This window comes from Hordeum vulgare, chromosome 5H (assembly GCF_904849725.1).
Source record: "Hordeum vulgare subsp. vulgare chromosome 5H, MorexV3_pseudomolecules_assembly, whole genome shotgun sequence".
In the NCBI taxonomy this organism is placed as follows: Eukaryota; Viridiplantae; Streptophyta; class Magnoliopsida; order Poales; family Poaceae; genus Hordeum; species Hordeum vulgare.
The window spans coordinates 513,275,299-513,295,371 of NC_058522.1; the positions used below are offsets into that span (position 1 = coordinate 513,275,299).

Here is a 20,073-nt window from a genome sequence, read left to right on the forward strand (position 1 = left end):
GTCAAAAACTCCAACGGAAAAATTCAACCGAGTCCATTCATCTATCCGTAATGTCATTGAGCGATCATTTGGAGTGCTAAAAATGAAGTGGCAGATTTTGTATATGATGCGACCGTACCCGATGTTCAAGCAAAAAATGATCGTTGTTGCTACTATGATCCTTCACAACTTTATTCGTGAGCATAACAGCGAAGACTTGGACTTTTCTCGGTTCGACCGTGATCCTGATTATGTGCCTACAATACCGAACAGGTATAACAAATTTGTTGCTGCCTCTGATAGATCTACAACGGAACCGGATGCTCCGACCATGGATACATTCCGTAATGAGTTAGCCACCGCTATTGCCGATGGTTGGAACTAGATTTCTACTGTTCAAGATGGTTCGGGTTTTATTTGCATTTTTTTTATTCGAGGGAGTAGAACAATTGTATTGTTGGACATTCATGTGGATCTTTTTAATTATGTATCGCAATAGTTCACATCATTTTACAATAGTTCACTTAACATTTTTTTATGGTTGCCATTTATAGTTCACTTAAATTTTATGATACATGTACAAGACTTTAAAAAATATCTCAAGGCGCACAAATGTTGGGCCGTCAAAACATTACGCATAAAAAATAGGGGCAGAATAGACTATTTCCATCAAATACTACTGTTTTTGAAGTTGGAGCTAGCTGCAAGCCAAACAGTATAAAACTGCTTCAAGGTGGAGCTACAACTCCTTGGTGGAACTGCTCTAAAGTGAAGTTGGTGGAGTGAAGCTGAATTTTTTGAAGTGGAGTAGTCCCAAACAGGAAGGGAGGGAGTACTATTTAAAAGAAAATTCGTGACTGGCCCATCTATACAGTAGGCCTGCTTACATTACGGGATTAACAACAAACATGTCGGCCCAGTATCACAAGCACAGCCACAGAGCACAAACGACCAACAGTTTCCATTTTCGCTTGCCTCACCGCTCACCGGCGGCTCACACCAGTCGCCGCACGCCGTCGCAGCGTACGGTCTCAAAACCCACCGCCGCCCACTCCTCGCCTCCTCCTCCTCCATGGCGGCTTCAGTGCGAGGCGGCCTGGTGGTCCCGCTCCGGCCGCCGCTCGCTTCCCCACGCTGCCTCGCCCCCTCCCCGCGGAGGCGCCGCCGTCGCCTCCCCAGGGTCCGCGCGGCGGCCGCGGAGCCCGTCGAGGTGGTGGGCGTCGGGAGCCGGAAGGACGCCGTCATCGACTTCTGCCTCGGCTCCCGCACCCTCTCCTCCACCCCGATCCGCTTCTGGTACCGCACTGGAACCCTCGCTCTGCAGCGCAATGTGGTTTGGGATTTGGGCGTAGACCTTGTTTGAAGCAATGCCGGTGTTAATTTTTGAAAATGTGGAACTGTAGGACCATTTTGCATTCTCCTCCAGACAATGCAGATGCTAATTTAGTGCATGGCTTCGATTTTACACTAGTCTTTGCAAGTCGTCAGCAGATGTTTTTTTGCAAGTCGTCAGCAAGTGTTTTGGTTACAGTAGGTAACTAGTGGAGTGGCATACCATGAACTCCCGTCTGTCACAAACTCACAATGTTAGGCAGTAACTTCGAGGCCATTCCCTTGGCTGTCACCACACTTCCGAGGTTTATGGGGTGATGGATTGGAAATGCCTGGTAAAATTCTGTAGAGAAAATTAATCACATGAGTTTCTTGTAACCAGATACCTCCCTTATATCAAAATAAAACAGAAAAGATCGTAAGCAGTCAAATGTGGTATGAAATATTGAAATGATAGTCATGTGCGTCATGTTCACCACTTTGTAACTTGCCCTAATATGCTTTCCTTCACAAAATAGATGTCTTACACTTAGTTTGGTTTCAGGACAGTACGTGTGGATAATTCTGAAGTACAATTCATACCGAGAAGTCAGGATACAGGTCTCAAACTTTTCTATACCTGTACTTCTTGACCCGATTGTTTATTCTGCATTAACAACTTGTACACATTTTTCATGCATTTATTCTCAATCATTGAGTTTTTAGCATAAACCTAACAATTCCTATTTTCAGATACAGCAGTCGGAGACATGGAACACCCCTTATCTCTTCATCCTTGCCCGTCGGCGGTTATTATTGTTTGTACACTTCTCATCTCTTTGTTTGATGCAATTTGTTGTTTTCTTGTTCTTGTTTACATCAGAATATGAAATACGGATCAGTTGCTCTTTCGATATTAGAAAATCTGACTAATTGTTGTGTTTTATAATGTATTGTTGTCTTACTAGTTCTGGCTGTGATCATTTGTTTTTAGAAATAAATAATTGACCATGACAATTTCAACCCATTTTGCCTGCTTTCGGCATAGTTCTATTTTTATTACAAATCTGTACTGTCCCTGCTATTAATGTTATGTTTGGTACCTACACAAATACAAGGTCAAGGCAAGAAAACATACCTGGCTTGCCAACTATTAACATTCCAAGTATCAGTCCAGCGCATGTTTCATGTTTTCATTTTCCCGAGAGAGAGGTTCTGGTTCATGGACCAATTCTTGGTGTAAATTCAATATTGTGATTTGCCCCAAATATGAGAACACTCCTGGGCTAGGTTTAGAGATTTTATATAGAGGGCACCAAGTGAACTTACCAATTTACGATGCTATATGCAGTGGTACTCCACACATTTCTTGCTAGTTTTTTAGAAGCACTTTTAACCAATAATAGGATGAAATGACTTTTATGTGGAAAATGTCTGGCTATTTTGAATCTTTTAGAAGAAGAAGGTAAAATTGGTCTTTTTGGTGCTGATATAGGTGTCTCTGGATCACAGTGACATATGTTAATATGAACTTCCGGGCTCTATATCTTACTACTGATTTTCAGATTTTGTCAGCTAAGGTCGGTTAATTTTTCATCTTACAGTGAATGCAATCTGTAGGTTGCAAGTGCCGGACAAGAGGCTGATCAACTTGCTGCACTGGAGCTTCTAAGTACTACCAAATCTGCTAATAATCTGGCCGCATCAATATTTTTGAAGCCCTTTTGTTTTGAGGGACAAAGACGGCAACTAGAGGTGGAATACTTGTGCAGTAATATTTCCTTCATTTATTGAACTGTGCATTGTTACCTATAGCCTGCTTAAAAGAGTATAGGTATTCTATTGGTCTTTGTGATTTATCATTAACTATTGTACTTTTTGGTTCTGCAGGCATCTGATTTGATTGTTAAACTTCAAGCATGCTCGAACTTTCACATTGGTAACTAATTTTCTGACCTACTACCTCCGTAGCAAAATTTAAGACGTTTTTGTAGGCTAGTCCACAAAAATGTCTTGTATTTTGGTACTAGAGATGAAGTAAATTGACGATACTAAAAGAGAACTTATATATTTTTTTTCTACTTAAACTTTATCTTTGCTTTGTTATGGATCTTGATATATCGTTCGCCATACCCTTTGCTTTTGGATAGAATGAGAGTAAAAGTAGGTTGACATTTGAGCTTGTTAGGTATTTTTTATCAAAGTTGTAGTAGAAGCTCGTGATCAGAAAAGGCTAGTCATACGGAGATCCCTTATTTCCAAAAGCTAAAAAGGAGCCAAGGGAGCATGGGCTTCTGGTTCACTTTGTAAGGATCGCAGAAGGGATGATAGAGTAGCAGTATGTAATATGTTGACATTTTCTTATGGTGCTATAGGTAGTGAAATAGTAATGATCATCAACAACAACAGCAGCAAAGCCTTTTAGTCCCAAACAAGTTGGGGTAGGCTATAAGATCTCCAAACCTAGTCATGGTTCTTGCACGTGGATAGCTAACTTCCACGCACCCATATCCATGGCTAGTTCTTTGGTGATATTCCGGTCCTTCAGATCTCTTTACGGACTCCTCCCGTGTGAAGTTTGGTCTACCCGGACCTTTCTTGACATCATCAGCCCGTTTTATCCTTTCGCTATGCACCGACGCTTCTGGAGGCCTGCGTTGTATATGCCCAAACCTTCTCAGACGATGCTGGACAAGCTTCTGTTCAACTGGTGCTACCCCAACTCTACCACATATATAATCATCGGATCCAATCCTTTATGTAGTAATGATTGGTTATTTACTTCTACTGATCTACTTTGAAATTCTGTTATGTAATACGTAGTTGTTTGTACTTCAATTTGGCACCATATCACCTACACTTCAACATCCAGTCATTAATCAAAGCCCAGAACAAATGATATGTAGTCAACCATATATTTCTTCCACCCCAGTTATTGAAGCTGATTCACTGCTTGAGACGGAAGTGGAAACTCTTGCTGAAGCTTTGGAAAGCGCTAATAATGCTGTCCTCTCGACTATTAGTATGATATCTATCATGATGTCGGTGAGTTTTAAATGTTTATGTGTTGGATTTGTATCAAAAAAAATACATTTTACTATTCTAATTGACTAATCCCATACCGCTTGACATATCAGGGATTTAATCAGATGTTCTGGAGCTCCCTTGATGAACAAATTAAAGAAGTTGGTCCTGAGGAAGTAGGCAAAGTAATCTACTAAATTTTCTTACTACTCAGTTGTGTGACCAGCACGTGAGTTTGTTTCTTCATTCTTACAGTGTGCAACTCTAACAGCCGCTCAAAAGCTATGGGGAAGCTAGAGTTGGATTTGGTGCTGGTTATAATGTCCAATCAGCTATTAAACAGGCTGTTCTTCACTGTCCGTTTCTTCGTGGTGGCATAAAGGTGCACACAATAGTCTATTTGAACTGTGAACAGTTTAATCCGCACCCATTCGTACCTGGAGTAAATGCTGCTATCACTTGTGCAAAAAGTAGATACCTCTTGGCACAAGTGGGGAGTAATTCACCACTGCACCAGGCCTGTCCTCCTGGTTGTAGATAACTAATCAGTTAATAAAGAAAAAAGGAAAAAAGATCTTCAATGCTCCCTCTGTCCCATAATATAAGAGCGTTTTTAACACTAGTGTAGTGTCAAAAACGCTCTTATATTATGGGACGGAGGGAGTACTGTTTCCTCTCCTAAAATACTAGTGCATGATGATGGTAATATATATGCTGAACAAACAAACAACTCCTTGTTCATCTTGAGCATGTGGGAACCTGTTTTTTGAGGCTTTGAGCTCTCCCCATTGGAATTATTAGGACAATAGATTATTTGATATTTGTACACTACATATAACTATGATGTTTTTCTATTTTAGGGAAACCTCATTCCTGCTCATAACTTATCTTCTTCACTAACAATGTTCTGCTTTCACGTCAATAATCTGGGTATACATTATTTTCATGTAGGACTTGAACCATGTGGTTTTTCTGTCCCTTACAACTTCTCGGGTATTGGCTGAGAGTGACATGATCTCCACTCTACACATCTTTCGTCGAGTTACTGAGTTCACTAAGGATATTATATTTTCTAGAAATTCTGAACCTGATCTAGAGCCAAAACTCATAGTAGTTTCTCTATTAACAATTCGGTAAGCTCATCACACAATTTTACCTGATTGAGAATATATTTCAGTAAAATTAAACTATACTTTATTTCATGCCTTAACTGTATGATGAAAATAACATAGCAGTCTGAACCTTTGAGCTTGAAGTGGAAAAAAGAACATTTAGTATGTATATCAACCATCTATTACTTTCTACTCCCTCCGTTTCTAAATATAAGACCTTTTAGAGATTTCAATACGGACTACATATGGATGTATATACTATATAGACGCATTTTTGCTCTGTATGTATTCTATATTGGAATCTTTAAAAAGGCTTATATTTAGGAACGGAGGGAGTATCAGACATGATTGCTCCTTGAGATTCTTATACTTTCTATATCAGACTTAGTATCCCTTTCAACTTGAATATCATACTTTTAGTATCAGCAGGAAGTGGCCTGATCCATCTCACTATGTGTTAGATAAATGGATATTAGATAGTAGATACTTGATTCATGGGTTTTGTTCTAGTACTTTATGGTTTGGATCGCTATTTTCGCACAACCTTACTTATAAGTAATTTAAATCTACTTGTATTCAGAAGCTTACTGTACAAACAGTCAAACATTGTGTATTATCTGGGGTTCTGTCTAGTTTTGTTGATTAAAAGGATACTCAATTTCTAGCTATATTCTCCCACAGTTATTCAGAAACAGGGATTTCATTTTTCATTGTTTCTTCAACGGGGGTACCTTTCAGACAACCATTGCAATTCGTGTGGCGTCCTTTTCATAGGTTATACTTGTTTTCATTATATTCGTGTAGCATCGTTTTCATTGTTTCATCGTCTCTAAACTGAGACGTACAAAATTTACGTAGATTGCCATTTCGTTTTGTGTCTGTAACAAAATGATGGTCTGGATTGCAATTCGGCATATGATGTTTGTGCATATAAGTAGCGACATATAAATGAATGCCAAATGTGCTCAATTTTCGTTTCCAGGAACAGCCGCGATGAAAATGTTGCATCAGTAAATGAGGGTTTTCTTTCGAACTTGGCTTTGCATTTTCCTTTTATAACCTCTCTTATGGGAAGAGACACTCAGGAGCTTAAGCAAGCTTGGTCAAATCACTCATTCAGGCAACCGCCTGGCAGTGCATTCAGTGTGGAGGATCAAGGATTGCCAAAACTTTTTAGTGTTTCTACTGATGCTACTGTTTCTAATTTATGTTCTGATGAAATAGAAACTATCAAGACTGAGAGGTAATGTACATACCCATCTTTCTATTTCCCTGTGGATATTTGCCTTTCTTTAGTTTGACTTTCGGTTAACAAGCCAACTGATTTTCATTGTAATCTGTCTTAGGGAATCTAATAACAACAATGGGAAAATACAGCCAGAGTTTGAAGAAGCTACTTTTGAGTCTGATGGAGATACTAGCATAGATGTTGGCAGAGGTAGAATTGCTTGCACTAGGTACTCTATTTGCTTCTTTGCCTTTTTTTGGCGGAGCGTCCTAACGATATTCTTCATTGACAGAGAATCTAAGTTCACAACAGGAGCGTAATTTCTGGAGTAATACCCCTGCCTTTGCTATTGCACAATTGTGGGCTAAAGAGCGTACCACAACAGGTAGACACAATCAAAGGAATGAGCTCGATTATATCACTCTGCCTGTTGGTGTAAAATCTCTTGAGGTTCAGTATGATCACTCTCCAAATACGCAGCCTGAAACTCGTATGGCTACCGATAGCACATTTCTATCTAGTGGGCATGCTGCCTCTGCAGCGTCACTTTCTGGTGTTGGTTTGGAGAAAGTGATAGAGATATATAGTTCTGCAGCGGCATTTCTGAAGGGCAAAATGAATAAATCTCGAAAACGTGGCTCTGCTGCCAGCCGGGCTGCATCGATGTTGGTTAGTCTCTCCCTCCCTGTCTTCTGTATTTTTGTCAATTATGGGGACTTATGTTGGATTTCCTCCTGGTATAGTATGTTATTAAGATTTAAGACTACATTCTTCATCTGCAAATAGCTATCTGTCCTAATCAAGTTAAGTTGGAAAAATGCAAACTGAGTTAAGTTTTGTTTATCACGTTTGAGGATGAGAAGTGCCATCATGTTTTCGTACGATCTTTTGATTGCATACAGGTTCATCAAATTGGGTGGACCCAAAACCATCCTCCTAGTTCCCTCTCCAGCTACTCATCATGTATTGCAGTTGTTCCTCACACTTTTGCAAAATCATGTGCCTGGTTTTCCCAACCCAAATGTTAGAGTTATAATATAAGTCATGTACCCTTTTGTATTTATCCCAATATATAAGGGGTTTCCTGCATATAGTCCACCACCTGTACATGTATATATACTGGGCTATGGCCTCATGGGAATACAAGTTGCTTATTCCTAACATGGTATTAGAGCTAGGTTAACTTTTGCACGCCGCAACTCGTGCTGTTGATCCGCTCCTCCTCGTCATCCTCGTCGCCGGATCCCGTCCAGAACCGACTCTGCTCTCGCGGCGGTTCCCGGACTTCAGGCGCCAATCCGCTCCTGGATCTCGCCCAGCCTCGATCCGCCAGGATCCAGCGAGAAGCCGTCTCGGATCGCTCTCTGGGAAGGCTGGCCCCTCTTTTTTAGCTTCCGGTGAGAAGGCTCCGTCTCGTGTCAATCTCCACGTGAAGCCACCAGGCTCGAGCAGTACTAGTTCCTGTTGCTCTACGCCGCTGTCTGCTGTGTTCCTGTTGCTGTTTGCACGCACAGGAACCAGGATCCCATCAATCTCTCTCTCACGTTGGAGCAATCAATCTCACGTGAAGGCACCCTCCAGCGAGAAGCCGTCTCGTATCCAAATCCAGACGGGATCCAGATCGAGTGCCTCCACCTGCTGCTGCTCCAAATCCAGACGGGATTCCTGCTGCAGATCCAAATCCAGACGGGATCCAGATCGAGCGTCTCCTCCTGCTTTGACTTCGATTGGGACGCAAGTCGCTGCCTCGTCGTCTGTTTTGCTCCTGCCGGCCCTCTCTGATCTGCAACTCCTGTGAGTTCTAGAAAATAAAAATAAAAAAATGTTTGCTTCATCCGGCTACGTTGCTGTTCCTCGTTGTCCGGTGATCTTTGATGGCACTAATTACACCGAGTTCATTGGCTTCATGCGCATTCACATGCGTGGCATCCGCCTATGGGGTTTCCTTTCTGGTGAGGTCTGTTGTCCGCCATGTCCGGTTCCTCCCGTGGCTCCCACTCCGCCGACCCCACCGGCTTTTCCTGCGGATGTTACTCAGGCTGCCAAGGATGCGGCTAAGCTTGCTGATGAGGACGCTATCCGTGCTTATGATGAGAAGGTCTTGGCTTATGAGGAGGCTCTTCAGACATATCATGGTGCTCTGTCTGCTTACACCCAGTGGTTTGATGATGATGCTCGTGCTGTAGCTGTTCTCACTGCTAGCGTTCTGCCTCAGTTTGCCTCTGAGTTTCTGGGCCTTCCTACTGTGTTTGAGATGTGGACTCGCCTTCGTCAGCGCTATGAGCCCTCGGGTGATGCCTTATACCTCTCTGTGGTCCGTCAGGAGCATGCTCTTCAGCAGGGTGACTCTACTGTTGATGACTTCTATGCACAGAGTTCTGCTATCTGGCGCCAGCTTGATTCTCTCCGCAGTGCTGGTTGTCGTACTTGCCCCTGTTGCCAGGCTGTCCAGGCCGACTTGAAGTTTCATCGCGTCTACGAGTTCCTGTCTCGGCTCCGTAAGGAGTTTGAGCCCCGGCGTGCTTAGTTGTTTGCTTGTGGCCGTATTTCTCTCATGGAGGCGCTTTCTGAGATTCGTGCTGAGGAGACTCGCTTACGTGGTGCTGGTTTGCTGGAGGTTCCCTCGGTGCTCGCTGCTCGGACTTTTTCTACGCCACCTGCTGCACCGACCCCTTCTCGCTCGAGTGCTCCGCCGCTCTTGCCCACTCCTTCTGGCGGCTCAGGTCGCCCCCGTCCACATTGTAACTACTGCAACAATGATGGTCATATTGAGTCCCACTGCTACACGAAGAAGAAACACTTGCGCAAGGCGCGGTCATCATCTACAGCGACTTCGTCATCTACCTCGACAGCTTCAGCCATCGCTCTGACTGAGCAGGATATTCTGAGACTTAAGCGTCTGCTCGCTGCTTCAGGTTCTTCCTCAACGGGTACTACTGGTTCTGTGACTGAGGCTTCCCGCACTGAGCAACCACCTTCTACACAGTCAGGTACATCCCCATGGGTTCTGGACTATGGAGCTTCCTTTCATATGACTTCTAATTCTTCCACTCTGTCCTCTCTTCGATCGCTTGATTCTCCTGTTCATGTCCTCACCGCTGATGGTACTCCCCTTCCTGTCGTTAGTAGAGGCACTCTTACCACTCCTTATTCTGTTCCTGATGTTGCTCATGTTCCCCGACTTATCATGAATTTGTTTTTCGCTGGTCAACTTGCTGATTCTGGTTGTCGTGTCATCCTTGACCTTGACTCTTGTTCTGTCCAGGACCGTCGCACGCACACTCTGGTTGGGGCTGGTCCTCGCCGCCGTGATTCTGAGGGTCTTTGGGAGTTGGACTGGCTTCATGTTCCTTCCGCTGCCCACTCTATCGCCAGTTCTTCCGCTTTGGTCGCCTCGGCTATTGGTTCTTTCCAGCAGTGGCATCATCGACTTGGTCATCTGTGTGGTTCTCGTTTGTCGTCGTTAGTTCGTCGAGGTCTTCTGGGGTCTGTCTCAGGAGATGCCTCCTTAGAGTGTCAGGGTTGTCGTCTTGGCAAGCAGATTCAGTTACCATATCCACATAGTGAGTCAGTGTCTAAGCGTCCTTTTGATTTAGTCCATTCCGATGTATGGGGTCCGGCTCCCTTCGCTTCGAAAGGGGGTCATAAATACTATATTATTTTCATAGATGACTTCTCTCGTTACACATGGCTTTATTTCATGACTTCTTGTAGTGAGGTGTTGTCCATTTATAAGCGTTTTGCTGCCATGGTTCATACTCAGTTCTCTTCTCCCATTCGTGTGTTTCGTGTTGACTCCGCTGGCGAATATATCTCTAAGATGTTGCGTGGTGTTCTTGCTGAGCAAGGGACTCTCTCTCAATTCTCTTGTCCTGGTGCTCATGCTCAGAATGGCGTGGTTGAGCGCAAGCATCGTCATCTTCTTGAGACGGCTCGTGCATTGATGATTGCTGCCTCTCTCCCGCCTCATTTTTGGGCTGAGGCCGTCTCCACCTCCACCTATCTCATCAATTTCCAGCCTTCCGCTGCTCTACAGGGTGGTGTTCCTTTCGAGCGTCTTTTTGATCGTTCTCCTGATTATTCGATGCTTCGCTTGTTTGGTTGTGTTTGCTATGTTCTTCTTGCCCCCCGCGAACGCACCAAACTGACCGCTCAGTCTGTTGAGTGTGTCTTCTTAGGCTATAGTGATGAGCATAAGGGCTATCGTTGTTGGGATCCTATCGGTCGTCGGATGCGTATCTCTCGGGATGTGACTTTCGATGAGTCTTGTCCCTTCTACCCACGCCCATCTTCCTCGACCTTTTCAGTGGAGGATGTCTCTTTTCTCACTTTTCCTGACACACCTATCACACCTGTCGAGCCTTTGCCTATTCGTTCCGCTCCCTCTGCTTCTCCACCTCCAGTCGATTTGTCGCCACCATCTTCCACGGTCTCCTCGTCTAGCATGTCACCGGAGTCTATACCTTCCTCTCCGGTGACTTCGTCGTCACTCCCCGATTCTACCTTGGGGATTCCTCCTTCCATTGTTCCATCTTTTCCTCAGTGTTACACTCGTCGTTCACGTTCTGTGGATGCCTCTGTGGATGTGTCGTCATCCTCATCTCAGCCTACTTATGGTTTGCGTTCTCGTCCTCGTCCGCCTGTTGATCGCTTTGGATTTTCCACCGCTGGTGCTGCTGTTCTTGAGCCGACTACTTATCATCAGGCTGTTGTTCATTCTGAATGGCAGTTTGCGATGGCAGAGGAGATTGCTGCTCTTGAACGCACTGGTACGTGGGATCTTGTTTCCCTTCCTCCCGGAGTTCGTCCCATCACTTGTAAGTGGGTCTACAAGGTTAAGACTCGCTCTGATGGTTCTCTTGAGCGTCACAAAGCTCGTCTTGTGGCTCGTGGTTTTCAGCAGGAGCATGGTCGTGATTATGACGAGACTTTTGCTCCTGTGGCTCATATGACCACTGTTCGTACACTTCTTGCCGTGGCCTCTACACGCCACTGGTCTATCTCTCAGCTTGATGTTAAGAATGCTTTTCTTAATGGTGTGCTGCGTGAGGTGTACATGCAGCCACCACCTGGGTATTCTGTTCCTGATGGCATGGTATGTCGTCTTCGTCGCTCTCTCTATGGCCTTAAGCAAGCCCCCCGTGCCTGGTTTGAGCGTTTTGCCTCTGTGGTGACTGCCGCTGGTTTTTCACCCAGTGTTCATAATCCAGCATTATTTATTCACCTTTCTCCTTGTGGTCGGACTCTTCTTCTCTATGTTGATGATATGGTCATCACTGGGTATGACCCTGAGTATATTGCCTTTGTCAAGGCCCGTCTTAGTGAGCAGTTCCTTATGTCTGATCTTGGACCTCTTCGCTACTTTCTTGGGATTGAAGTTTCTTCTACCTCTGATGGCTTCTTTATATCCCAGGAAAAGTATATCCAGGATCTTCTTGCTCGTGCTGCTCTTACTGATGAGCGCATTGTTGAGACTCCTATGGAGCTCAATGTTCACCTATGCGCTACTGATGGTGATCCCCTGCCTGACCCGACGCGTTATCGTCATCTTGTTGGCAGTCTTGTTTACCTGGCTGTCACTCGTCCGGATATCTCTTATCCGGTTCATATTCTGAGTCAGTTCGTCTCTGCTCCCACATCGGTTCACTATAGTCATCTCCTCCGTGTTCTCCGATATCTTCGGGGCACGATCTCTCACCGTCTATTCTTTCCTCGCTCCAGTTCTTTACAGCTTCAGGCCTATTCGGATGCTACGTGGGCTAGTGATCCTTCAGATCGCCGTTCACTTTCTGCTCACTGTGTTTTTCTTGGTGGTTCTCTCATTGCCTGGAAGACGAAGAAACAGATTGTAGTTTCCCGTTCGAGTGCAGAGGCTGAGTTGCGAGCGATGGCTCTTTTGACGGCAGAGGTGACTTGGTTAAGGTGGTTACTTCAGGATTTTGGTGTTTCTGTCACTACACCGACTCTACTCTTATCTGACAGTACAGGTGCTATTAGCATTGCGCGCGACCCTGTGAAGCATGAGCTCACCAAGCATATTGGCGTTGATGCTTTCTATGTGCGCGCTGCTGTGCAGGATCAGGTTATTGTTCTTCAGTATGTGCCTTCCGAGTTACAGTTGGCGGATTTCCTGACGAAGGCCCAGACTAGAGCACAACATGGCTTTTATCTCTCCAAACTCAGTGTTGTTCATCCACCATAAGTTTGAGGGGGGGTGTTAGAGTTATAATATAAGTCATGTACCCTTTTGTATTTATCCCAATATATAAGGGGTTTCCTGCATATAGTCCACCACCTGTACATGTATATATACTGGCCTATGGCCTTATGGGAATACAAGTTGCTTATTCCTAACACCAAATTGGATAATTGTGCATCAAAAGCATTCTCCTAGTCTCCTCTCGAGCTACTCCTTATCTGTTGCAGTCGTTCCCTCGCATTTTGCCATTGTTCCTATGATGTACTGGCTCGTTTGTTTCCCTTTCTTTCTGGTACTGAAATGGGTTTTTCCCATTTAGTCATGTGTGCACTGTGGAGTGTGGTGGGCAGCGGTGTTTACGCTGCAAGTGCAGCTTGGTTATTGTTTGGTTCACACATACTGAACAAACTGATGTTCTTCTTTTTCAGCAATGTTTCTGTGATGAAATATTGGTTGGAAACCCAAGCACATTTTAACTTGTCCGCGGAACTGTTGTCCATCCACAGGAAAAAACTTTCCATTCTCAGTCATATCTGGGACACATCTGCTTGTCATTGCTAGAACTTTTCATGGTCTAAGACTTTGGTAGATAATGTCCAATAGCCTTAACATCTATAGACTGTGGTCAACAACAACAACAAAGCCTTTAGTCCCAAACAAGTTGGGGTAGGCTAGAGGTGAAACCCATAAGATATCGCAACCAACTCATGGTTCTGGCACATGGATGGCAAGCTTCCACGCACCCCTGTCCATGGCTAGTTCTTTGGTGATACTCCAGTCCTTCAGATCTCTCTTTACAGACTCCTGCCATGTCAAGTTCGGTCTCCCCAGCCTCTCTTGACATTATCCGCACGCTTTAGCCGTCCGCTATGCACTGGAACTTCTGGAGGCCTGCGTTGAATATGCCCAAGCCATCTCAAAGGATGTTGGACAAGCTTCTCTTCAATCGGCGCTACCCCAACTCTATCACGTGTATCATCATTTCGGACTCGGACCTTCCTTGTGTGGCCACACATCCATCTGAACATGAGCATCTCCGCCGAACCTAACTGCTGCACATGTCGCCTTTTCGTCGGCCAACACTCGGCGTCATACAACATTGCGGGTTGAACTGCCGCCCTATAGAACTTTCCTTTTAGCTTTTGTGACACTCTCTTGTCATAGAGAATGCCAAAAGCTTGGCGCCACTTCATCCACCCGGCTTTAATTCGATGGTTCACATCTTCATCTAATATCCCCATCCTTCTGCAACATTGACCCCAAATATCGAAAGTGTACTTTTGAGGCACCACCTGCCCATCAAGGCTAACCTCCTCCTCCTTGTGCCTAGTAGTACTGAAACCGCACCTCATGTACTCGGTTTTAGTTCTATAAGTCTAAAACCTTTCAATTCCAAGATTTGTCTCCATAGCTCTAACTTCCTGTTGACCCTCGTCCGACTATCATCAACTAGCACCACATCGTCCGCAAAGAGTATACACCATGAGATATCTCCTTGTATATCCCTTGTGTGACCTCATCCATCACCAAGGTAAAAAGATAAGGGCTCAAAGCTTACCTCTGGTGCAGTTCTATTTTAATCGGGAAATCATCAGTGTCGTCATCGCTCGTTTGTACACTTGTCACAACATTATCGTACATGTCCTTGATGAGGGTAATGTATTTTGCTGGGACTTTGTGTTTCTTCAAGGCCCACCACATGACATTCCATAGTATCTTATCATTGGCCTTCTCCAAGTCGATGAACACCATATGCAGGTCCTTGTTTTGCTCCTTGCATCTTCCCATAAGTTGTCGTACCAAGAAAATGGCTTCCAGGGTTGACCTCCCAAGCATGAAACCAAACTGATTTTTGGTCACGCTTGTCATTCTTATTAAGCGGTGCTCAATGACTCTCTCCCATAGCTTCATTGTATGGCTCATCAACTTAATTCCACGATAGTTAGTACAACTGTAACCCCCCCCTTGTTTTTGAAGATTGGTATTAATATACTCCGTATCCATTCTTCTGGCATCTTGTTTGCTCGAAAAATGAGATTAAAAAACTTGGTTAGCCATACTATCGCTATGTCCCCGAGGCCTCTCCACACCTCAACGGGGATATAATCAGGGCCCATCGCCTTGCCTCCTTTCATCCTTTTTAAAGCCTCCTTCACCTCCGACTCCTGGATTCGCCGCACAAAACGCCTGCTAGTATCATCAAAGGAGTTGTCCAGTTCAATGGTAGAGCCCTCACTCTCCCCAATGAACAGCTTGTCAAAGTACTCCCACCATCTATGCTTAATCTCCTCGTTCTTCACCGGGAGTAGATCTCGTCGTCCTTGATGCATTTGATTTGGTCAACATTCCTCGTCTTCCTCTCTCGGATCTTGGCCATCTTATAGATGTCCCTTTCGCCTTCCTTCGTGTCTAACCATTTGTAGAGGTCCCTATACGCCGACCCCTTGGTTAACTCTCAGCTTGCTTTGCGGCCTTCTTTGCCATCTTGTACTTCTCTATGTTGTCTGCATTCCTATCCAGGTACAGGCATTTGACGAATCCGAAAGTGGAAGTCAACAACCACAAGCTTATGCTGATGGAAAATACTCGCCAGGTATCACCTTACAATCTAGTCACGCACGCTTGTCTTCTCTTCTCGCGAGGATGAAATCAATGTGACTAGAGTGTTGACCACTACTAAAAGTCACTAGATGTGATTCTCTCTTTTTAAAGGTGTTATAAAGAGGGTGTTAGCTACGATCATGTTGTAGGCTGGCGCAAAGCTTAAGGCATCTTCTCCTTGATTCCTCATGCCATAGCTAAAGCCTCCTTGATTCTTCTCTTCTCGCGAGGATGAAATCAATCTGACTAGAGTGTTGACCACTACTAAAAGTCACTAGATGTGATTCTCTCTTTTTAAAGAAGGCGTTATAAAGAGGGTGTTAGCTACGATCATGTTGTAGGCTGGCGCAAAGCTTAAGGCATCTTCTCCTTGATTCCTCATGCCATAGCTAAAGCCTCCATGCACCCCTTCAAAACATGTGTTAAATGTGCCTACGTGGCCATTGTGATCTCCTGTGAAGAGCCTCTCGCCAATCGGTACACTCCTAACCATGTCCTCCAGGCCTTCCCAGAATTCCCTCTTGGTGTTGTCATTGTGGCCTACGTGCGGGGCATACGCGCTTATAACATTGAGAACTAAGTCCTCAACTACTAGCTTGACCAGGATAATCCGGTTCCCACGTGTCTCAACGTCTACCAGTCCATACTTGAGGCTCTTGTTGATCAAGATGCCTACTCCATTGCTGTTTGTTGTCGTCCCCGTGTACCAAAGCTTGAAGGGCTAGTTCTTTTCACCTTGTAATTCTCCAGAATCATAATTCTAGAAACTGCCCACAGAATTGTCTGGCCACAGAATTATCTGTCCAGTTCTTTTTTGTGATTCTAGCATGTAATTGTTGTATGAGTTGTCTGTTGAAATGTCTCAAATGCCCCTATATTGAAATGATTCCTGCCTCAAATTCCACATCTTGTTTGGAGCTCACCTGATGCAGAAGGGAGGCTCGACGGGTGGACGGATTGGAGGTTGGCCAGGAGGATGGAGCGGGTGGCGGCCAGGCGGACGGAGCGAACGGCCGCCGGTCGACGGAGCGGACTGCGGGCGGGAGGGAAGGCGGAGTGGACGGCGGACGGGTGGAGGGAGCCGATGGCAGGCCGGCGGGAAGGAGCGGACGGCGGCCCGACGGGAAGGGGCGGCCGGTCTGGGGACAAACCGCAGCCGGATCTGACGAGGCCTGTGGCGGCGCTGTCGGGAGCGATGGAAGTGTGCGAGGGGAGGGGCCAGCGCGATGGGAGGGTGCGAGCAGTGTGGGGGTAAGGTAGGAGTGGCATTCTGGCTGTAATACGCGTTTACAACAGGGGCGATAGTCATGATTTGGGCTGGCACGGTATTGGGATCGTTTGATCTTTGATCGCTACTTAATGGGCGTGCGCTCAAAGGATACAAACAGGGATTCGCAAACAAAAAGGGGAATTCGTAGTCACTTTTTCCTGTCGCGTAAAAGAAAGTCTTTACGCGAGAGCAATAGAGGTTGGGATACATCTATCTCTTCTGAGCAACTTCTTTTGGATTCTTAAGACTACCCTTGCAGTAGGTTACCATCTGCTTTGGGTTCTTTATTATCTCCTTCGAGGGATTTTTAAGATCGTTCAGGAACCGAACCTTTTTTTTACGGACTTGGCAGAATTGCCAAGTTTCGGCAATTCTAGATTACACTGTAATTCAGAGATAATTCTGGATCATTCCTGGGCAGATTTGAGTTCTTTTGTCATTCTCATTCCTGGACCAGTAATTCTCTGGAATTGACCCAAAAGAACTGGCCCGAAGCCGGGTACCCTCCACCTCCTTCGCCTCTTGTCCCCTCTATTTGGTCTCTTGGACGCAAAGGATATCAACACCTCTCCTCATCGCTGTATCAACTACCTCCCGAAGCTTACATGTCAGAGACCCTACGTTCCAGCTACCTAAGCAGATCCTCCTAGACTTGGCTAGCTTCCTTACCCTTCGCACTCGTCCAGTCAAATATGTGAAGACCCTTGCTCATTTTCCACCTACACCTGGGCGCCGATCCAGCGTGCCACTAAGGATGCGACGGCCCGATCCTTGCTCACTTGCCACCGTATCTGGATCACGATACAGCGCGCCACAGGGGGGGTGACGGCCCGACCCTTGCCCATTTGACACCACACCTGGGTTCCGATATGGGGTGTCGCTGAGAGGGTTACGCCCCAACAAAAATCTTTTGGGTTTCATCTCCATAAGAGTGACTGAGTTTTGATGTTGGCTCGCCAAGTCTATCACAACCCTCCCCTTTTACCCAGGCTTGGGACCGGCTATGCGGAGACTATATAGGCGGAGTTATCTATAGACTCTGGTCCACGTAATAAATTTATTAGCATGCCTGGGTTGCTGTATGATAACTGTAATCTCTTGTGTATCGTGTAGGATGCAGAAAGAGAACTTGAAAAAACATGGAGCCCAATAGTTGAAATACAGTTTGGAGAAGGGACTTACAGAGGGAGATGCCAAGAAGGTGTCCCTGAAGGAAAGGTGAAGCTCATTGAAGCACTTGATCTCTTCTAGTTGGTTTAGCCGGAAGTATTACCAATCTTGTTTTCTTAACTTTTCTACAGGGACGCTTAACCTACAGCGATGGTAGCATCTATGATGGACTCTGGAGGTATGGCAAGAGATCCGGTTTGGGAACGCTTTATTACAGCAATGGTGATGTATTTCATGGAACATGGAGGGACGATCTTATTCATGGAAAGGTAGGGTGCACTCAGTTGCCATCTGTACATCTACTTCTGAAATGTTCTAGTTAAAATTATCGGAAACATGGTGATATCAGAAATGTTCTACTCCCTGTGTCCCAAAATATAAGATGTCATTACATCCGATATGTGAGTATATTGGATGTAATAACATCTTATGTTATGGGATGGAGGGAGTATTTGATTACTAAATCAGGCACCCTCCATGTTAAATTGTGCTTGTTCTTCCATACTCTATTTGGTTATTGTCATAGGTACTTGATGAGAAATAAGAACTTAATGTTGGAATATAGTCCATCAGCATACTTTGATAGTTTAACCAAACATTGCCATGTGATCTGCAACATTTCGAATGTTGTAGATAGATTTGCTACCGAACAATTTATACTTGCTGTGCAGTTTCATTTGCATAGCTTATATGTGCATTTTTCCCCCTTATATACTTATATACACCAAAATCCTGTTTCAAGGCTTAGTCCAAAGCCTCCGAGTCTTGATTTTGATTGCTTATTGTAACTAAACATGTGCTCAGTTCTATACTTGGTAAAATCTGATAGCACGTCTTGTATGGTATTAAATATCGACCATGTATTTTGCATTTTGGATTGATTATTGCAACCCTCTTTCATTTATTTTCTGAAGTTCTGAGATTTCCTTCTTCTCTTTAGGGTTGGTACTATTTTCACAGCGGTGACCGTTGGTTTGCGAATTTTTGGAAGGGGAAGGCTAGTGGTGAGGGAAGGTTTTATGCCAAGGATGGGAGTATACTCTTTGGCCATTTTCAAAATGGATGGCGTCATGGAGAGTGCCTGTTGATAGATGGACACGGATCAAGGTGGTTCTCGTCTATTTCTCATTTAAATGTGCTCTGGAATCGGTAGACCTGCAAAAAGATAAAATCATACATTATTTTAATCTGGCAAATTTTTTACTTTAATATGGATTGTGACTACAGGTGGCTTGAAGTTTGGGACGATGGTGTACTTACGGGACGTACTAAATTGGAAGAATAGGATTCTGATTCCTCTGGACATCATTGGTGATGCCTTGCTGCTTAAAACGGGGAGGGCCATGCTTCAAATGCCGTAAGACACCATGGTATGACCTTCTACTACTCCTCATCCCTTCTGCGTCTAACATGTTGTTAATCTAGTCTTGCCCATCTGTCGATAGCTTTCCCGCTGGAAGCTTTGTTGAATGAAGTGATTGCGCTAATTTTTCAAAGCTTGTGAGCTGGTTACCCCCTGGAGATATGGGAGAGGTGTTTCCTTCATGCTTATGTTGTTCAAATTGGGGAAGAGCACCACAGATTCACAAGCACAAGTAAACCAGACAAGAAGTAGGCCTGCAGATTCATTTCGTTTCGTTGATAGGCGCCGTATGTTTCTTCTCTGATTAGCCAGGCTATGTACATGGATGAAGAAGCCCTTGCCTCCCACATTTGTTCTCCACAAAACCTGACAATGTCGCCTGTATGTGTATATATATGTGTGTGTGTGTGGTGTCCACTCTACATGCCGATGAGCATCTTCTTGAGTTTATTCATCTCCCGACGATTCAGTCAGTGGGCGCCCGAGAATTTGATGATCGGTGATCACACACTGTTGCTACCAAAAAGCGGCACGTGGTCAAATAGGGGAATCCCACGTGGCAGATTAGTGCCTCTGTTTCATCTTGACTTGTTGGTTCAATGGTTGGACGGCCGGAAGCATATGGACCCACCCGGAGTGAAACAGGGTCCTGTCAAAACCTGATTGGTGGTAGTATGATCGTTCCTTTTTGTTTTCTGATGATGGTCCAGATGAATGAATGAAATCCATCCCTTGTGCTGTGCCTACCCTGCCATGCAGGCAAACCGGTAGAGAAAACGACGCCTTTGTAGCTCAGGTTGTATGAAACAAATGCGT

General features: G+C 44.9%; 1 protein-coding gene across 4 annotated transcripts; it reads left to right on the forward strand.

The window, feature by feature from the left end:
* Positions 1-872: 872 nt before the first annotated feature.
* LOC123451927 (protein ACCUMULATION AND REPLICATION OF CHLOROPLASTS 3) lies at positions 873-19,730 on the forward strand. 4 transcript variants are annotated; one of them, XM_045128489.1, is made up of 17 exons: positions 873-1,275; positions 1,856-1,911; positions 2,044-2,112; positions 2,911-3,045; positions 3,181-3,229; positions 4,223-4,335; positions 4,428-4,499; positions 4,586-4,696; positions 5,266-5,447; positions 6,409-6,669; positions 6,773-6,864; positions 6,947-7,323; positions 17,838-17,942; positions 18,026-18,163; positions 18,835-19,001; positions 19,122-19,264; positions 19,340-19,730. In XM_045128489.1, exons 1-16 carry the CDS (start codon positions 888-890, stop codon positions 19,177-19,179), a joined length of 2,373 nt encoding a protein of 790 aa, XP_044984424.1. In that variant the 5' UTR covers positions 873-887; the 3' UTR covers positions 19,180-19,264; positions 19,340-19,730. The 4 variants fall into 4 exon arrangements, with proteins under 4 accessions (XP_044984424.1, XP_044984425.1, XP_044984426.1 ...); XM_045128490.1 differs by having other exon boundaries at positions 2,050-2,112; XM_045128491.1 differs by having other exon boundaries at positions 965-1,275; positions 2,044-2,108.
* The last annotated feature ends 343 nt before the right edge of the window (positions 19,731-20,073 follow it).